General features: G+C 49.3%; 2 protein-coding genes across 6 annotated transcripts; one reads left to right on the top strand and one right to left on the bottom strand.

Moving 5' to 3' along the window:
- Positions 1-464: 464 nt before the first annotated feature.
- LOC144890643 (uncharacterized) lies at positions 465-11,603 on the bottom strand. Of its 4 annotated transcripts, none has more exons than XM_078771490.1 (2): positions 11,570-11,603; positions 465-4,517 (listed from the first exon to the last, which is right to left on the bottom strand). In XM_078771490.1, the coding sequence occupies exon 2, from the start codon at positions 4,458-4,460 to the stop codon at positions 2,361-2,363; it is 2,100 nt and encodes a 699-aa protein (XP_078627616.1). In that variant the 5' UTR covers positions 4,461-4,517; positions 11,570-11,603; the 3' UTR covers positions 465-2,360. The 4 variants fall into 4 exon arrangements, with proteins under 4 accessions (XP_078627616.1, XP_078627614.1, XP_078627613.1 ...); XM_078771488.1 differs by having other exon boundaries at positions 11,373-11,573; XM_078771487.1 differs by lacking the exon at positions 11,570-11,603 and adding an exon at positions 11,387-11,563.
- A 195-nt stretch (positions 11,604-11,798) lies between these two features.
- On the top strand, positions 11,799-17,446 carry LOC144890642 (uncharacterized). Of its 2 annotated transcripts, XM_078771486.1 has the most exons (6): positions 11,799-12,192; positions 12,359-12,437; positions 16,081-16,142; positions 16,251-16,301; positions 16,456-16,639; positions 16,833-17,446. In XM_078771486.1, exons 4-6 carry the CDS (start codon positions 16,275-16,277, stop codon positions 17,321-17,323), a joined length of 702 nt encoding a protein of 233 aa, XP_078627612.1. In that variant the 5' UTR covers positions 11,799-12,192; positions 12,359-12,437; positions 16,081-16,142; positions 16,251-16,274; the 3' UTR covers positions 17,324-17,446. The 2 variants fall into 2 exon arrangements, with proteins under 2 accessions (XP_078627612.1, XP_078627611.1); XM_078771485.1 differs by lacking the exon at positions 16,081-16,142.
- The last annotated feature ends 809 nt before the right edge of the window (positions 17,447-18,255 follow it).

Here is an 18,255-nt window from a genome sequence, read left to right as displayed (position 1 = left end):
CATGTATATTTACAGGATGTACTCCAGATCTAAATGATATTAAAACCTACCCAGAGGTCAAGTCGTGTCTGAGCTTGATTTTCACGACACACACCATATTTAATTATAAAATGATAATGATTACCTCATAGCAAAATGCATCACACTCCCTCCTCATTTGCACACCTTGTATTCCCCTCATGGTTCACACACACCTTATTTAATTATAAAATGATAATGATTACCTCACAGCAAAATCCATCACTCCGTGCCAGATGCCAGAGATGCCAGAGCGTTTGTGGAGTTGGTGTCTTATGTTGTTTGCCATTGAGGATGGGACATACCTGTTCAAGTTATCAGATCTACATGAGATGTATGAACGCCCTCTTCAAAATGTTGGGCATGATGTGTCAATTACAACAGCCGGCTGAAAAGCAGGCTTCTTGAGCACTTGGCCGACACCGGTGTGCAAGAACAGACAGATGGCAAGAACATTGTTCATCTATTTCCAGAAGGCAATTTTCAACAATTTTGTACATGACGGCAACAGCAGAACTGACAAGTTAATTCATTTTTATTCACTTAGGATGCCTTGCTCCAACATATCAAGAGGGTGGTATACCAAGGTGGCATCTGGACCACAAGTCGTCAGGCACAGCCTACGGTTCCCTCCCCGGAGGGGTGGGGATGGACAATGCAGAATGACCACTGGGTCCCTGTTTGGATGACCATCCCGGAAGCAGCTAAAGCATGCAAAGAGCTCATCAAATGTGGTTGCAAGTCAGAAGCCGGTTGTGTCAGTCGTTGCAAGTGCACGAAAGCTGGTCTACCCCACACAGAACTTTGCAGTTGTAACTGTCAGAAATAACTTGCTTGCAGCTACAGCTCATCACCGACACGATAGCTATCACACTTATTCCAGTTCTGTATGTTTCTATTTTGAACAATGAATTACTTGCGTGAGGAAGGGGGAGCTGTCACTGTGTGTTTTTAACAAGGTAATAAAAATAATGATAGAAGAAACAACATGTCGGCCGATATGCTAATATTCTTTCGCATCTCAAGGAATCACTGCTACAAAATGGGACAGAATCACGAATATTTGTATAATGTATATGCATATACATTTGATGCAACATATATAATTTTGTGTCATTTACCCCTTTATTAAACCAGCTAACGACATAATGATCAAGTGTAACTAATAATAGCTCAGTCAAAATTACTAAAAAAAAAAATGCTCCAGTGCTGTTTTAAATTCTGTAACTCAACGGAAGATTATTATGTACTAAAGTCTCGATATGTGGATGTTAACTAATCAAACGAATGTGTGCAGATGGATCTAATACGAATTTTTTTTTGTTGTTGTTGGTGTTGCTGGATGACATCAGATTGATGTCATAAATCCTTTAAACATTGTCTAAGAAGAAAAATGACAATTGCATTGAATTCCTTGACCTCGGAAACATATATTTCGATGTCAAAATACACTTAATAGGTGAGCAGATAATCATAACAATTGTGCAAATTATGACTAAAGCATGAAATTTTACCAGTGTTAGTACATACCATAAGCTTCATTTTAAGATCGGGAGGTAAGTCAGATTTGACCTCTGAGGATAGTGAGAGGTCAATGACCTCAATTACATTGAAATTGTCATTTTTTCACGATTCTGGTGCAGTTTGTCTGTTTTGGGAATCATTAAAAAGGTATGTTGCCATGTGTTGGTCCCTTTATCTTCTGGAGAGCCTTTATACATAATCACAGGATGCAACCATGACTGAACAAGTGCTTTAAATGAGGTCAGTGACCTCAGAAAACAAATTTATTGAAATACACATTTAGGTTATTGTGGTGTCCAGAACAGCTTGCATGAAATCGTGTTGTAAGATATAGACGCATAAATATAAAGGTGTCTGATTGCACCTAACAGTCTCCCGAACATGCACATAATGCAGTGCACTTGAGTGCAGCCTTGGTGCACTTGCAGCGGCCGGTACATCCCTTCTTGCAGCCGCAGTGGATCAGTTCGTGGCAAGATTTTGATGCCTCTGGCAGTGTCGTCCAAAGAGGCTGCCACCCAGAGGCCTCCTTTGTCCAGCCCCAGTCAGATGGGATTGGTAACTCTGGATTCAGGACCAGAGTTTGGTTCCAGCAGTTGCCCTGGAGAGATGCACGCTTGATGTGCTGCTGGAGTGCTGCCTGCGTTGGGGGAGTGTTTTCTAGAGCTCTAGACTTGTGTGCGAAGAGCTGTTTCCAAGCATCGTTCACTTCCATGGTGTCACTGGTGCGGTCATACATCAGCACAACGAAGCGCTCCAGCAGTGACATTGACTCCTCACTGACATCACTTGGCATGCGTAAGAGTTCTTCAAAGGCATCAGTCACCTGTGGGAACACTTTCCAAATCTCCCAGGCAGTCTTCTTCCCTCTGCCAGCGAAATAAGACACAGTGTCGCACCCTGTGAGGGCATGGAAGATGGGGAGAGTAGCACATTGTCTTGGGTTCATGGCGGCAGCCAGTTGGTGAACAACTATGTACCATGGAATGTCTTATCATTGCCACCGAGTGTGCGCTGTCTAGGAACAGAGGCAACAGTGCATTGATCGCGGCAGGTGGGATCACTGCTTGCTGGACATCGGCATGGTAGGCAGACCATGACACCCATTCATCTATGGATTGCTTCTTTTGAGCTGTCTTCACTGTCCTCAGCCACCCATACTCTTCTTCCACGGCAGCTTTAGCAGCCAGGAGGTCGGGAGGCCTTGCAGGACGTTGTACAGCCGGTGCAGTGAAGTGCTTCGTCTTCATGGCAGCAGGTGGCACACTTGTGTACACTGATGGCAGAGGTGCTACCGACTTGGCGGAAGAGATGTCTTGCCCAATCACCACTACACCACGGTCGAGTCTGCCATTCGTGTGTGATGGATGTTGCATTAGGGAGATACCTGTGCCATGAAAAGAATCATTGGCTGTCGCAGAGCTGGGGTTATGGTCAATATTATCGACAGCCCCAGTAGTGAACAGTCCCTGGCGCAGCTTGGGTGGGCAAACAACTTCTTCCATGTTGAAGCGCTGGCAGACACCATTGGCAATGTCTGCTGTGAGCTGTAGGAATCTATCATATGACACACACATCCCTAGGCTGAACAGTTTGTCAATCAGACCTCTGCTCCTGGTCACAGCGTGAATCTTGAGGGACAAGTAGAGTGGGAGTGGGGTTTCTCTCTCGCGGCTGTGGCGCACTGAGGTTGACTCCACACTGCGTGCATGCTTTACACTGTTGAACACCAGTAGCTGCGATACTGTAAGAGCAGCAGTTGTGGTGATTGTGTTGGCCAACTGAGTCTGGTGCTTGATGTTCGCCCCATCGAGGATCATGTTCACCAGAGCAAGGAGGGATGGTGTCACAGAATCTTTCTGGCAGTCAGCTTGGAACGCACCGTCAAAGGTGAACCTGGTCTCAAACATTTCTCTACGTACTACATGTGCTGCTCTTACTAGGTGCATGGCATCACTGTCATGATCACAGGCCTTCTTCAGGGCGGGACCTATATCTTTCTCAAACAAGAGAAGTGTGTCTCGGCCCTGAGAGTGGGCTCTCAGATCAGGAAGCACAGAAAGAAGTCTGTCCTTCAGTCTGGTTGTGTGTATTCTGTTGGTTACCGTGGCACCCAGCTGCTCCAGTCTCGTCTTGTAGAGGTTAGCCACGTCTGAGAGTTTAAATACAGGCGCATTGTCCTCATCTGCATGCATGTCCTCCATGAATACCACCAGCTCAGCAAAGGCTATGCCATGCAGATGATCCGCATCCTCGTCCTTGAGTGCGGCTGGTCTGATTTTGTTGTATAATGCACGGAGACAGTTGCGATGGTATTTTGCCTCGATGGCAATCATGTCTCCTGCAGACAGCTTGGCCAGCAGTTCAGTGTCCCCCAATTCAGTGGCACATCTCCGAACGTTCTTGTCAATTTCCTTTGTAGCTGCTCCGTGCAAGTCTGCAGTGCCAGCTGGCTTATTGCAGAAGAAACAGATAGACTCGGTTGACTGTGGAAGCCTGTGGGCAGCTGCTGATCGTGTGTGCACGGTTGGAGTACCGGTACTAGATTGCTGTCCTGAAGCTGATTCTGCTCTGCTCTGCTGGTTAAACATTTTTTTGTTAAACTTTAAACGACATTTCTTGTGCCACTGAGCACTGTGTGTCCTCAAGGTAGCTTCTACGCCATCACCATCATCCAGTCTGTTCACGTTGAGTTCCATTGGCATGTGCCGAAGTCCCTTGAACTGGAGGAGGTCTTCTGTCAATGATGCATAGCCACTACCACTCGGTTTCATGGTTGATCTTAGTGGGCACTGCAAAGGTTCATCTGTCTCTGCTTGGCAAAGAATACAAAGCTCCCAGTTAGTTCTTGGGGGTGGTCTTGATTGCTTGGACGTAGAGGGCTGGGCTGGGTCTATGAGGATATGACGCTTTGCCATAGTGACGATCAGGTCTGGGATGCTTGTATCTTGGCTTCGATCATCAGGCAGGGAATCCTGCAACACACAAGTACAACAAGTGTTAGTACCAGCCACCACAGTTTACATTCATTGGCATCAATATTTGATATGTTGAGGTAATTGACCTCCCCCTGTCCTCAGAGGTCAATGCTAGACATCTGTAAATAACTACCAACACTGTGTAGAATATGTAGACACTTTTATTGGAACACAAATGCATGGTTTGTACATCATAAACATGTTTACCATTAACGAATGAAGCCAAACATCAATATTTTGATATTTTGAGGTCATTGACCTCTCACGGTCCTGAGAGGTCAAATCTGCCTTACCTCCCGATCTGAAAATGAAGCTTATGGCATGTACTAACACTGGTAGAAATTTCATGCTTTAGTCATAATTTGCACAATTCTTATGATATGAGAGATTATCAGCTGTACTATAACAGCCTTGTTCTAACTAATTGATTTTTTATATTTGATTGCAAAATAATTATCTTATGACGTCATAATGACATCATAAATCTTTTAAACATTGTCTAAAATGAAAAATGACAATTGGATTGAATTCCTTGACCTCGGAAACATATATTTCGATGTCAAAATGCACTTAACATCCTAGTTCTAACGAATTGATTTTTTATATATGATTGCAAAATAATTAGCTTATGTCGTCATAATGACATCATAAATCTTTTAAGCATTGTCTAAAATAAAAAATGACAATTGCATTGAATTCCTTGACCTCGGAAACATATATTTCGATGTCAAAATGCACTTAACAACCTGGTTCTAACTAATTGATTTTTTTTATATATGATTGCGAAATAATTAGCTTATGTCGTCATAATGACATCATAAATCTTTTAAACATTGTCTAAAATGAAAAATGACAATTGCATTGAATTCCTTGACCTCGGAAACATATATTTCGATGTCAAAATGCACTTAACAACCTAGTTCTAACTAATTGATTTTTTAAATATATGATTGCGAAATAATTAGCTTATGTCGTCATAATGACATCATAAATCTTTTAAACATTGTCTAAAATAAAAAATGACAATTGCATTGAATTCCTTGACCTCGGAAACATATATTTCGATGTCAAAATGCACTTAACAACCTAGTTCTAACTAATTGATTTTTTATATATGATTGCGAAATAATTAGCTTATGACATCATAATGACATCATAAATCTTTTAAACATTGTCTAAAATAAAAAATGACAATTGCATTGAATTTCTTGACCTCGGAAACAGAAATTTCGATGTCAAAATGCACTTAACAACCTAGTTCTAACTAATTGATTTTTTATACATGACTGTGAAATAATTAGCTTATGTCATCATAATGACATCATAAATCTTTTAAACATTGTCTAAAATGAAAAATGACAATTGCATTGAATTCCTTGACCTCGGAAACATATATTTCGATGTCAAAATGCACTTAACATCCTAGTTCTAACTAATTGATTTTTTATATATGATTGCGAAATAATTAGCTTATGACGTCATAATGACATCATAAATCTTTTAAGCATTGTCTAAAATGAAAAATGACAATTGCATTGAATTCCTTGACCTCGGAAACATATATTTCGATGTCAAAATGCACTTAACAACCTAGTTCTAATTGATTTTTAGCCGCGTCGCAGACGCTGCTCATAGAGTGCACTCTGCTGTTGTTGTTGTTGTTGTTACCACCCCCTTCTTCTTCTTCTTCTTGTTGTTGTTGTGCTTGCAGAGAAGACAAAACCTCAAAGCTCCACCCATTCTGGGAACCATAGCTCCACCCATTCTGGGAGAGACTTCATATAAACAAATATCCACCATTTTATTAACTCACATAGCTTTGAGGCCTGTTTTGTAGGCCCGTGGTGTCTTCCTCTCACACAGTTTTCTTTCAAATCAAATTCGATATATCATTTCATTTTTCACAGTCGCCAACATAGTTTTAGACTCGGTTGAAAAAAAACGGGAAGAAAATCCGATGAAAGTTGCCCTTGAAAGAACGAAATGAATTCTCAAAGGCCTGTAACTTCAAGTCCATTGACATATATTTTTTTAAAATCGCGGCATGCTCAGACATACACCGCCCGAAATAAGAGCCGGGAAAATGCCGAGATATATATATTTTGATTAAATCGCGGCATGCTTAGTCATACACCGCCCGAAATAACAGACGGGAAAATGCCGAGATATATTAAAAATTCGTCCATTTGATGACAATCGTCACGATGAAATATTTAATTTATACGTCGTCACAATAATGTGGAGAGAGGAGCATAGCTTCGTTCACGTGTCGCCACATACGGGAAATTGCCGAGATATATATTTTTTTCAATCGCGGCATGGTCAGTCATACACCGCCTGAAATAACAGACGGGAAAATGCCGAGATATATTAAAAATTCGTCGCCACACACGGGAAATTGCCGAGATATATTTTCACTTTGCACAAAGATAACATCAAGTAATCGAATCAATAGGAATGTCCTGTGCCTATAACATCGACGTTTTCGGCACAGCTGCATCTAGGCATTGTGTAACATCGACGTGGCTTTTGTTTTAATTAAAACTTTTTGTACTTGTTTTTATATGATTGCGAAATAATCAGCTTATGACATCATAATGACATCATAAATCTTTTAAACATTTAAACAAAGCGTGAATTTGACACCCAACCTCGAACAGTTCCTGGAGCCTAAGGTATTCATTAGCAAGAGAGCTGCGAGGATTTCAACCTTGGAGAGCAAATCGAAAGATCCCAGATCATGTTTCCAAGGTTTCCAAGGGAGATGGGACGGAGACGGGAGACGGGACGGACACTGGAGACGGGACGGACACGGGAGACGGGACAGACACGGGAGACGGGACGGACACGGGACGGACACAGGAGACGGGACGGACACGGGAGACGGGACGGACACGGGAGACGGGACAGAGACGGGATGGAGACGGGATGGAGACGGGACGGAGACGGGAGACGGGAGACGGGACGGAGACGGGCGACGGGAGACGGGAGACGGGACGGGACGGGACAGAGACGGGACAGAGACGGGACGGAGACGGGACAGAGACGGGAGATGGGACGGAGACGGGAGACGGGACGGAGACGGGAGACTGGACGGAGACGGAGACGGGACGGAGACGGGAGACGGGACGGGACGGAGACGGGCCGGAGACGGGACGGAGACGGGAGACGGGACAGAGACGGGACGGAGACGGGAGACGTGAGACAGGACGGAGACGGGAGACGGGACGGAGACGGGACGGAGACGGGAGACGGGACGGAGACGGGAGACGGGAGACGGGACGGACACGGGAGACGGGACGGACACGGGACGGAGACGGGACGGAGACGGGACGGAGACGGGAGACGGGACGGAGACGGGAGACGGGAGGGAGACGGCAGACGGGAGGGAGACGGGAGGGAGACGGGAGGGAGACGGGAGACGGGACGTACACGGGAGACGGGACGGACACGGGAGACGGGACGGAGACGGGACACGGGACGGAGACGGGAGACGGGAGACGGGACGGAGACGGGCGACGGGACGGAGACGGGCGACGGGACGGAGACGGGAGACGGGAGACGGGAGACGGGACGGAGACGGACGGACGGGAGACGGGACGGAGACGAGACGGAGACGGGAGACTGGACGGAGATGGGACGGAGACGGGACGGAGACGGGAGACGGGACGGAGACGGGACGGAGACGGGACGGAGACGGAGACGGAAGACGGGACGGAGACGGGACGGAGACGGGAGACGGGACGGAGACGGGACGGAGACGGGAGACGGGACGGAGACGGGAGACGGGACGGAGACGGGACGGAGACGGGACGGACACGGGAGACGGGACGGGACGGGACGGAGACGGGAGACGGGACGGACACGGGACGGAGACGGGAGACGGAGACGGGAGACGAGACGGGAGACGGGACGGAGACGGGAGACGGGAGACGGGACGGAGATGGAGACGGGACGGAGACGGGAGACGGGACGGACACGGGAGACGGGAGACGGGACGGAGACGGGACGGAGACGTGAGACGGGACGACGGAGATGGGACGGAGACGGAGACGGGACGGAGACGGGACGGACACAGGAGACGGAGACGGAGACGGGACGGAGACGGGACGTAGACGGGACGGAGACGGGACGGAGAGGGGAGACGGGACGGAGACGGGAGACGGGGGGGGGGGGGGCGGGACGGGACGGGACGGAGACGGGGGACGGGACGGAGACGGGAGACGGGAGACGGAGACGGGAGACGGGACGGACACGGGAGACGGGAGATGGGACGGAGACGGGACGGAGACGGGAGACGGGACGGAGACGGGAGACGGGACGGGCACGGGAGGCGGGACGGGCACGGGAGGCGGGACGGACACGGGAGGCGGGACGGGCACGGGAGGCGGGACGGACACGGGAGGCGGGACTGACACGGGAGGCGGGACGGACACGGGAGGCGGGACGGACACGGGATGCGGGACGGACACGGGAGGCGGGACGGACACGGGAGGCGGGACGGACACGGGACGCGGGACGGACACGGGACGCGGGATGGACACGGGACGCGGGACGGACACGGGACGTGGGACGGACACGGGAGGCGGGACGGACGCGGGACGGACACGGGAGGCGGGACGGACACGGGAGGCGGGACGGACACGGGAGGCGGGACGGACACGGGAGGCGGGACGGACACGGGAGACGGGACGGACACGGGAGACGGGACGGAGACGGGACGGAGACGGGAGACGGGACGGACACGGGAGACGGGACGGACACGGGAGACGGGACGGACACGGGACGGACACAGGAGACGGGACGGACACGGGAGACGGGACGGACACGGGAGACGGGACAGAGACGGGATGGAGACGGGATGGAGACGGGATGGAGACGGGACGGAGACGGGACGGAGACGGGAGACGGGAGACGGGACGGAGACGGGCGACGGGAGACGGGAGACGGGACGGGACGGGACAGAGACGGGACAGAGACGGGACGGAGACGGGACAGAGACGGGAGATGGGACGGAGACGGGAGACGGGACGGAGACGGGAGACTGGACGGAGACGGAGACGGGACGGAGACGGGAGACGGGACGGGACGGAGACGGGAGACGGGACAGAGACGGGACGGAGACGGGAGACGGGACGGAGACGGGAGACGGAGACGGAGACGGAGACGGGACGGAGACGGGACGGAGACGGGAGACGGGAGACGGGAGACGGGAGACGGGACGGACACGGGAGACGGGACGGACACGGGACGGAGACGGGAGGGAGACGGGAGACGGGAGGGAGACGGGAGACGGGACGTACACGGGAGACGGGACGGACACGGGAGACGGGACGGACACGGGACGGAGACGGGACGGAGACGGGAGACGGGAGACGGGACGGAGACGGGCGACGGGACGGAGACGGGCGACGGGACGGAGACGGGAGACGGGAGACGGGACGGAGACGGACGGACGGGAGACGGGACGGAGACGAGACAGAGACGGGAGACTGGACGGAGACGGGACGGAGACGTTACGGAGACGGGAGACGGGACAGAGACGGGACGGAGACGGGAGACGGGACGGAGACGGAGACGGGAGACGGAAGACGGAAGACGGGACGGAGACGGGACGGAGACGGGAGACGGGACGGAGACGGGACGGAGACGGGAGACGGGACGGAGACGGGAGACGGGACGGACACGGGAGACGGGACGGACACGGGAGACGGGACGGACACGGGAGACGGGACGGGACGGGACGGAGACGGGAGACGGAGACGGGAGACGGAGACGGGAGACGAGACGGGAGACGGGACGGAGACGGGAGACGGGACGGAGACGGAGACGGGACGGAGACGGGAGACGGGACGGACACGGGAGACGGGAGACGGGAGACGGGACGGAGACGGGACGGAGACGTGAGACGGGACACGGGAGACGGGACGGAGATGGGACGGAGACGGAGACGGGACGGAGACGGGAGACGGGACGGACACGGGAGACGGAGACGGAGACGGGACGGAGACGGGACGTAGACGGGACGTAGACGGGACGGAGACGGGACGGAGAGGGGAGACGGGACGGAGACGGGAGACGGGGGGGGGGGGCGGGACGGGACGGGAGACGGGGGACGGGACGGAGACGGGGGACGGGACGGAGACGGGAGACGGGAGACGGGAGACGGGACGGAGACGGGAGACGGGAGACGGGACGGAGACGGGAGACGGGACGGAGACGGGAGACGGGACGGAGACGGGAGACGGGACGGAGACGGGAGATGGGACGGAGACGGGACGGAGACGGGAGACGGGACGGAGACGGGAGACGGGACGGAGACGGGAGACGGGACGGACACGGGAGGCGGGACAGACACGGGAGGCGGGACGGGCACGGGAGGCGGGACGGGCACGGGAGGCGGGACGGGCACGGGAGGCGGGACGGGCACGGGAGGCGGGACGGACACGGGAGGCGGGACTGACACGGGATGCGGGACGGACACGGGAGGCGGGACGGACACGGGACGCGGGACGGACACGGGACGCGGGATGGACACGGGACGCGGGACGGACACGGGACGCGGGACGGACACGGGACGCGGGACGGACACGGGACGCGGGACGGACACGGGACGCGGGACGGACACGGGACGCGGGACGGACACGGGAGGAGGGACGGACGCGGGACGGACACGGGACGCAGGACGGACACGGGAGGCGGGACGGACACGGGAGGCGGGACGGACACGGGAGGCGGGACGGACACGGGAGGCGGGACGGACACGGGAGACGGGACGGACACGGGAGACGGGACGGACACGGGAGACGGGACGGACACGGGAGACGGGACGGACACGGGAGCTGTCAGCACCTCCGCCGCCGCACCGCGCAGTGCTCCCACAAGGTGTACTCCAACTTCGTCCGGATTCCAACCGTTGCCTCTGCACCAGTGGTGTAGTCTAATTTTTTGTAGTGGGTATACTGTGATTTTTCCCTTCCAGCCTCATAGTCATCCGTCCCAGAGCGACGCGCCCCAGAGCGACACCCCATAAGCACCACTACACTCACTAATGCATACAGTAGGTGACGTCAGATCCGGGTCACAGGTCACGAAAGCCCCAATGCCATTAGTCAGTGCTTCTTAACACAGACGGGGTGAATTTTATCAAATCAAATCAAATTTTATTCATATAGCGCATTTTAGGAATGAAAGTTATTCATATAGTGCATTTTCGGAATGAAAATTATTCATATAGCCCATTTTATGAATGAAAGTGTGAAAGTTCTGTCACGAAACTATGTTGTTACGTATCCTCGCGCATTTTTAAGTGGGTATACGGAAATCCTGGACCTTTCCTAGTGGGTATACGGCGTATACCTGCGTATCTCGTAGACTACACCACTGCAGTCTGCACACGTATTCAAACTGCGCCAGGTACGCCCTCAGATCACTCTTGCCGTCGTACGGCGCGAGTGGGACCTTGTGGGCGCCCGAAGGCCGGACCCCGCGCGTCACTCTTTGCGGGATCGACACGAATGTGTCCATCTCGCATGATTTTACCGATTCTTTCCGAGTTCCAGAATTATGGTGGGCGGTCCCAGTATTGTGTGGGCGTGGCTAATTGTAATCGTGTGAGGTCATAATAGTCCGATCAAAAACGACTTCGCCTCATTGTTCAAACGATTCGAAGGTGAGTGGTTCGAATACATTGTCGGAGCGCGATATTTGTGGATAAATTATGTTTTAGAGAAGAATCCGTTGCCGGATTATAGGTTTTTAATTGTCTCAATCGAAGCAAAAAGTAAAATAGTACATTACTTCACTAATCCTCTAATGACCTCCCGAATCTCATACAGCAAGCGGCGCATGCTCGACCAGCTTTGAATGAATATTTTCAACGTCCACTGGAAACGACCACTGGAAACGAACATAATTGTGAGTTATTGCACATGTTGTTTTACATCGTTCAGTTTGATGGACACGTTCGATTACCAACTTGGCAGGATGTACACCATGTTAAGGATAAGCTTCCAAGGAATGACCGGGCAGGGGTGGTGTACAGGGTTCCCTGTGTTTGTCGGGCTGAATATATTGGTGAGACAGGGAGAACATTAGGACAACGTGTCCATGAGCACCGCAAGGCCTTCGACTGCAACTTTCCAAAGCGATCTGCCATTGCCAAACATGGTCTTCAGGCTGGCCAAGTTCCCCTTTGGGATAATGCCAGCATTTTGGGGGCAACCCCCAGTAAACGAAGGAGGATTTTGGAGGCATGGCACGTGGAGGAGTCTGTGGTGTCGCTCACAGAGGAGGTGTTGGACTTACCACCAGCTTTTGGCCCTCTCATGCAGAAACGGACCAGAGAAACTGCGTCACCAAGCATATAAATTATTACCAATCATGTTGTTTATTTTTCATCGATTTATTTGAATTATGCTAAGTTTTGTTTGATTCAACATGTGATTTAACGGTTGTTTTGATGTGACATCCAAAGGTGTGGTTTCAGTGGTGCAACGGTTTGGATGTACGGTTTAAATTTGAATGGCATGAGTTGTTCCAGAATGGCATTGATTGGTGGTTCGGTGTCCCCGCCTCTTTTTCCCTTTTCTAAGGGAGGATATAGTTGTTTTGCTTTACTCTTGAGAAACGTCAGTGGATGCACGTTTATCTGTGTTGCTGATCGAAACGTCGAGCAGTTGTTTGTTTGCTCATTAATGGTTGGAGAACTAAAAATGGATTCATTTGATATATATATATATATATATATATATATATATATATATATATATATATATATATATATATATATATATATCAAATGGTTGAGAGGGAGGTGAGAAGAAAGGAAGAGGAGGGGAGATATGTGAAAGCAGTCGGTCAGGCACAGCAAGGTTCTTGGACTAAGTGTAGTAAGGGCATTTTATGAGATATTTCACAAATCTGTTAACTAAATTGTTACCAAAAAATTTCTTCACCAATATGTTTGTAAAGGTGTGTAATATGTGTTAAAATGTTGAAGTTCAACTCACATGGGAAACCCAGAAAAAAAGCTGTTGAATTCGGGTACCGAAAAATTATTTTCGAGAATTTTTATTTTTTAAAATCGGCCCTTAAGTAACTTATGAGGGGTCAAATAAGGGTTTTTCATGATTCTGAGTTGATTGTTAACATTTATATTTTCACTTTTACATTTACACACAAAGTAGCTTTTATTTCACATACATATATAATACTCAAGAGTTATTTCTCATTCACAATGTCAGAAGTTTCAACAGTCATTGTCTATGTCTTCTTCAGACTCAACAACATCATGACTGCAGTTTCTGCATGTAATGCCATTACAGACTCCACAGGCCGAGATGCACGTGACCCCATTCTTCTTGCAGCTGCATCGCCGGTTGCTGCAATCTCCATGACAATTACAGCTCGTGAACTGCAATAGCTCCTCAGGAGCCGTGGGGTCTAGTGTTGGAACTGGCTCATACCCATGCACACCTATTGTCCATCCAGAGTCACTGGGGTTCAGAGACATGCTCTGTAGAAGGATCCAGTCCCGGGATCCTCAAGCGCAGCATTGATCCTCAAGCACAGCATCAACCGCAACCTCATCATTGATCTGTTCATCGGTTTCCTCCACAATGGTGTCAAGAGTGCCAGAAGTATCTGGAACATCATCTCCACTCCTGCTATTAAGGAAGCAGTATTTGTAGTTTTGTGTCTCCGTGTAAGACTCAGTGTACCCCAGCCGGTGGAACTTGTTGAGCATCCATTTTGACCCAAATCTATGATCAAGTTGTATGGCAAGCCCCATTTGGTGTGGCAATACTCCAGACCGAGGTCGACAGGCCTTAATAAAATTCTGCCCCCAAACGGCAACTCTTTCGTCTGTCTTGACAATCGGTCTCAAGAACATCTGAAGGCTTGCAGGAACAAGTGTCAGCTGACTATCGATGTCAGTCATACTGTGTGTGGTGGGGTATGACTTTGGACCTAAATCAATCGAGGCAATATCATTGGATATGAACTTGAGTGCCGTCTTTATGATCTGAGTCTTCTCATCTCCATGGTCAAGATTAGCATGATGCTCTCGCAGAATATTGTCGGTGCCATCTTTGAGACAGAGTACATCTGCCCTTCTTTCCTGTGTTGTGAAATACAAGGTGTCTTCGTATTTCTCTAGAAGTTTTATCTTTAGCCAATGCTTTGAATAAGAAAGGCTCTTCTCTGGTGACTGATCAAACTCCTGCAGCTTTTCATGGACTTGGTCCATGTTCATTACCCCATGCTCTAATTCTGAGTCTAACCATTCGCAGAATTCAATAAAAACTGCCTCTCGCTCCTCATCAATACTCCTCTGTCCTCTCTTCCTTTTTCCTTCCTCATCAGTCTTGGACAAACTGTCACCTCTCGCAAACATAAGTTTGCATCGCAAATGGTACAGTGTTTCTTCTGCTATCAAGTCGTTGATCCCTTCCAGGCGTCCAGTGACTTCAGTGCCCCAGTCATCCCCGCGACTCCGTGCTGTCTTCAGCAAGCTTGCCTTCAGTGTATCTGCAGTCAAATTATCTGGCACTCTATTTCTTTCTAGCTTGTGCTGGATTATTTTTGTAGAGCTGGGCTGGTTGGTTGCAAAGAATGCATACATCCTTATACAGGAGGTCAACTGACTGTGATCTTCTAGAACTGCAGCCAGTTGATGAACTGAACTCACAAGTAGTGCGTCTTCTCTTCAACTTTGATGACTCTTTCTCTGCCTTTGATGCTTGAGCTGACTTATTGGTGGTTGCAACAAAGTTGTTGTACAGATCATTTTTACACTTCTGGTGGTACCTCAGTTTTCCTTCCTTTTGAGCCTCCTTCATACGTTCCACAACAGTAACATTTTCGACAGTTTCTGCTTGTTTCAATAAAGTTGAGTATCCCTTTGGAGTTGCCTGTATGAGCCTTTCAGCTGGTGTATCCGAGCGTGCACAGATGAAGCAATTGAGCACAGGTGGAGTAACGTCTTCATCCATATTGCTAGACTCCATGTCCTGCAAAGTAGAAAATGAGATATATTTAGAAATTATTTTTCCACAAAGGAGTGTCTGTGGTGAAATATAAATGTTAACAATCAACTCAGAATCATGAAAACCCCTTATTTGACCCCTCATAAGTTACTTAAGGGCCGATTTAAAAAAATAAAAATTCTCGAAAATAATTTTTCGGTACCCGAATTCAACAGCTTTTTTTCTGGGTTTCCCACGGGAGTTGACCTTCAACATTTTAACACATGTTATTACACACCTTTACAAACATATTGGTGAAGAAATGTTTTTGGTAACAATTTAGTTCACAGATTTTCATTTGTTTCCCTTACTAGTGGGAAGGTGTGCGGGTGAGGATATTGAATTGGCAAGAGATTTGGAGGATGGAGCCAATATTGTTGAATTTCCTGTTGCGGGCAACGTATGATGTGCTTCCGTCACCAGTAAACTTGAGATTGTGGGGGTTGTTGCAGGAGGAGAGATGTTATTTGTGTGGAGATGTTAGATGTTATCTAACATCTAACATGTTAGAGATGTTATCTCCCCTTCAGGTCCAAAATCAGATCCGGCCTATCAGTGGGATACAAAACGTAAACTGTTCAGCGTGGTGGAGGTACGCTCTCCACCGAGTGCCGTTCTTGTTGATTTATGTATCTGCTTGCAGAATTCAAACCTGATCCACTGGTACAAGTATAAATTTTGTCTCTATTTTGCGTTACAGGAAGTTTCTCCATCAGCTCCCGAAATGGAACACGAACATTATAACCTTATGGTAAGGTAAGGGAACCCCAACGGTTGGGGCCCAACCTCAGCTCCACTTTGGATGCTTTATCTGTCAAAGTATGTCTCATTACATGTTTAAATCACCATTGTATTTTCTATTGTCTTTGCACATACGTGAGGAGTGCTTCCGCTATTATCACCAGAGGGGCGATTGCATCAATCGACAACAATATATTCACTCTCTGTGGAAAACCAATGAGGACCTCCTTGAAAAAATTCGGAATGGAGAAGAATACACCCGTAGTTTGCGTGCAGACCTTGCTGAAGCGAAAAAAATAGTGGATCGGCTAATGAGAGATCGGGGGCTGGTGAAAATGGAAAAATTAGGTGAGATTTGTTTGTCCTTTCTTTCAAAACATGATTCATGTTTATATTTTCAGGTGGTATGGCGGTTGACTGGTGACAGAACTTTATTGGTGGTGATATTCCAAAACAGAGTAACATCTTTCTCACATTTATCGATAAATCTCAACCACTCATTACTTTCCTTTCCGAAAACATTGTCATTTTAATTTTACAGATTTGAAAAAAAGAAATGATCGGCTTGAGACCGACAACGTCGACCTGGGCGAAAGTCTCGCGAAAGAGAGGAAAGAAAATGCCCAGTTGTTCAAACGCCTGCACGATGCCGAGCGGATGCTTGAGGAAGTAAGCTCAAGGGAGTGCCAAGTGCAAGAACTGGAGCATTCTCTCGCGCAAGAGAGGAAAGAAAACGCCCAGTTGTTCAAACGCCTGCACGATGCCGAGCGGATACGTGATGAAGAAAGCTCAAGTGAGTGCCAAGTGGGAGAACTGCAGCATTGTATCGCGCAACAGAAGAGACAAAAGGCCCACTTTGTCAAATGCCTGCACGATGCCAAGCGGATGCGTGATGAAGAAAGCTCAAGGGAGTGCCAAGTGGGAGAACTGCAGCATTGTATCGCGCAACAGAAGAGACAAAAGGCCCACTTTGTCAAACACCTGCACGATGCCGAGCGGAAGTTTAATGCCGAGGTAAGCTTTATGAAGTGAGAAACCTGGAGTATTTTTGGAGTTAAAAAAATAAAATAAAATATCGCTCGAAAGTGCCGATGCCTTTTAAAATTAATGACAGTTATATACAAGTTCACATTTGCATAAATAAATACAAAACAATTACCAGACATTTGAATACAAATACATCAAACAATTCCGGAAGTGTACGAATTTGGTGGAACAGCTTCTTCTTCTTCCTGATCGGCAACACACTGAACTCAGAAACGTGAGCCACATTCACTCAGCAACGTGAGCCACTCCCCTTCCTCTCCTGCCTCCCACTTCCCCTCCCCTTCCCTCCACCTCCCCTTCCCCCCCTCGAACTTCCCCTTCCCCCCTCCAATCCCCTTCCCCCCCTCGCCTCCCCTCCCCCAATCCCCTCCACCCTCCCCTCCCCCGCTTCCCCTCCTCTCTCCCCCTCCCCTCCCCCCTCCCATCCCCTCCTCCTCCACCCTCCCCTCCCCCCTCCCTCATCCCCTCTCCTCCACCTTCCCCCTCCCCTCCCCCAAGTTTTCCAATTTTGCAGTTTTTCCAAACATGATGGAATAATATTTACCGATATGAACAGTGATGTAGCTTTTGTTGAAATTCTACGTACCAGGAGAGAATAGATCGACTCCTGCCAAACTCTTCCGATATAAATGTGCCGCTCGAAGTAACACGGCAGCGTGTGCAAAGCGACTGAGAAACAGGTGTAGCGGCCACTTCTGTGTTACAGATTCGGCGCGCACTCTTCACACAAACGTGCAACTGAGAAAGATGTGTAGCGGCCGTTTCCGTTTTGCATAAATCAATCTTTTTTGAAAATGGGCGCCATGTACTGTTTAGATTTTGATGATTTGCATGTGATATGATTCAACAGATGTTTATATGAATCGTTTTCAAATAAAAAAAGCCTTCAATTTCTGATATTTTGCTATTTTCATTTG

Source organism: Myxine glutinosa, chromosome 2 (genome assembly GCF_964187855.1).
Source record: "Myxine glutinosa chromosome 2, kmMyxGlut1.1, whole genome shotgun sequence".
In the NCBI taxonomy this organism is placed as follows: domain Eukaryota; kingdom Metazoa; phylum Chordata; class Myxini; order Myxiniformes; family Myxinidae; genus Myxine; species Myxine glutinosa.
Note: the sequence above shows the minus strand (reverse complement) of the source record. Positions and strands in the feature narration are given on the sequence as shown.

Bases quoted from the DNA above. Each gene is read 5' to 3' on its own strand.
- LOC144890643 (XM_078771487.1), bottom strand. From the start codon at position 11,551: ATGGGGTGTCGCTCTGGGGCGCGTCGCTCTGGGACGGATGACTATGAG. The intron at 4,518-11,386 runs GTGCGGCGGCGG...TGTGTGTTGCAG, and splicing joins CCTTGTGGGAGCACTGCGCG to GATTCCCTGCCTGATGATCG.
- LOC144890642 (XM_078771485.1), top strand. From the start codon at position 12,387: ATGAATATTTTCAACGTCCACTGGAAACGACCACTGGAAACGAACATA. The intron at 12,438-16,250 runs GTGAGTTATTGC...TTTGCGTTACAG, and splicing joins CACTGGAAACGAACATAATT to GAAGTTTCTCCATCAGCTCC. The intron at 16,640-16,832 runs GTGAGATTTGTT...TTAATTTTACAG, and splicing joins GGTGAAAATGGAAAAATTAG to ATTTGAAAAAAAGAAATGAT.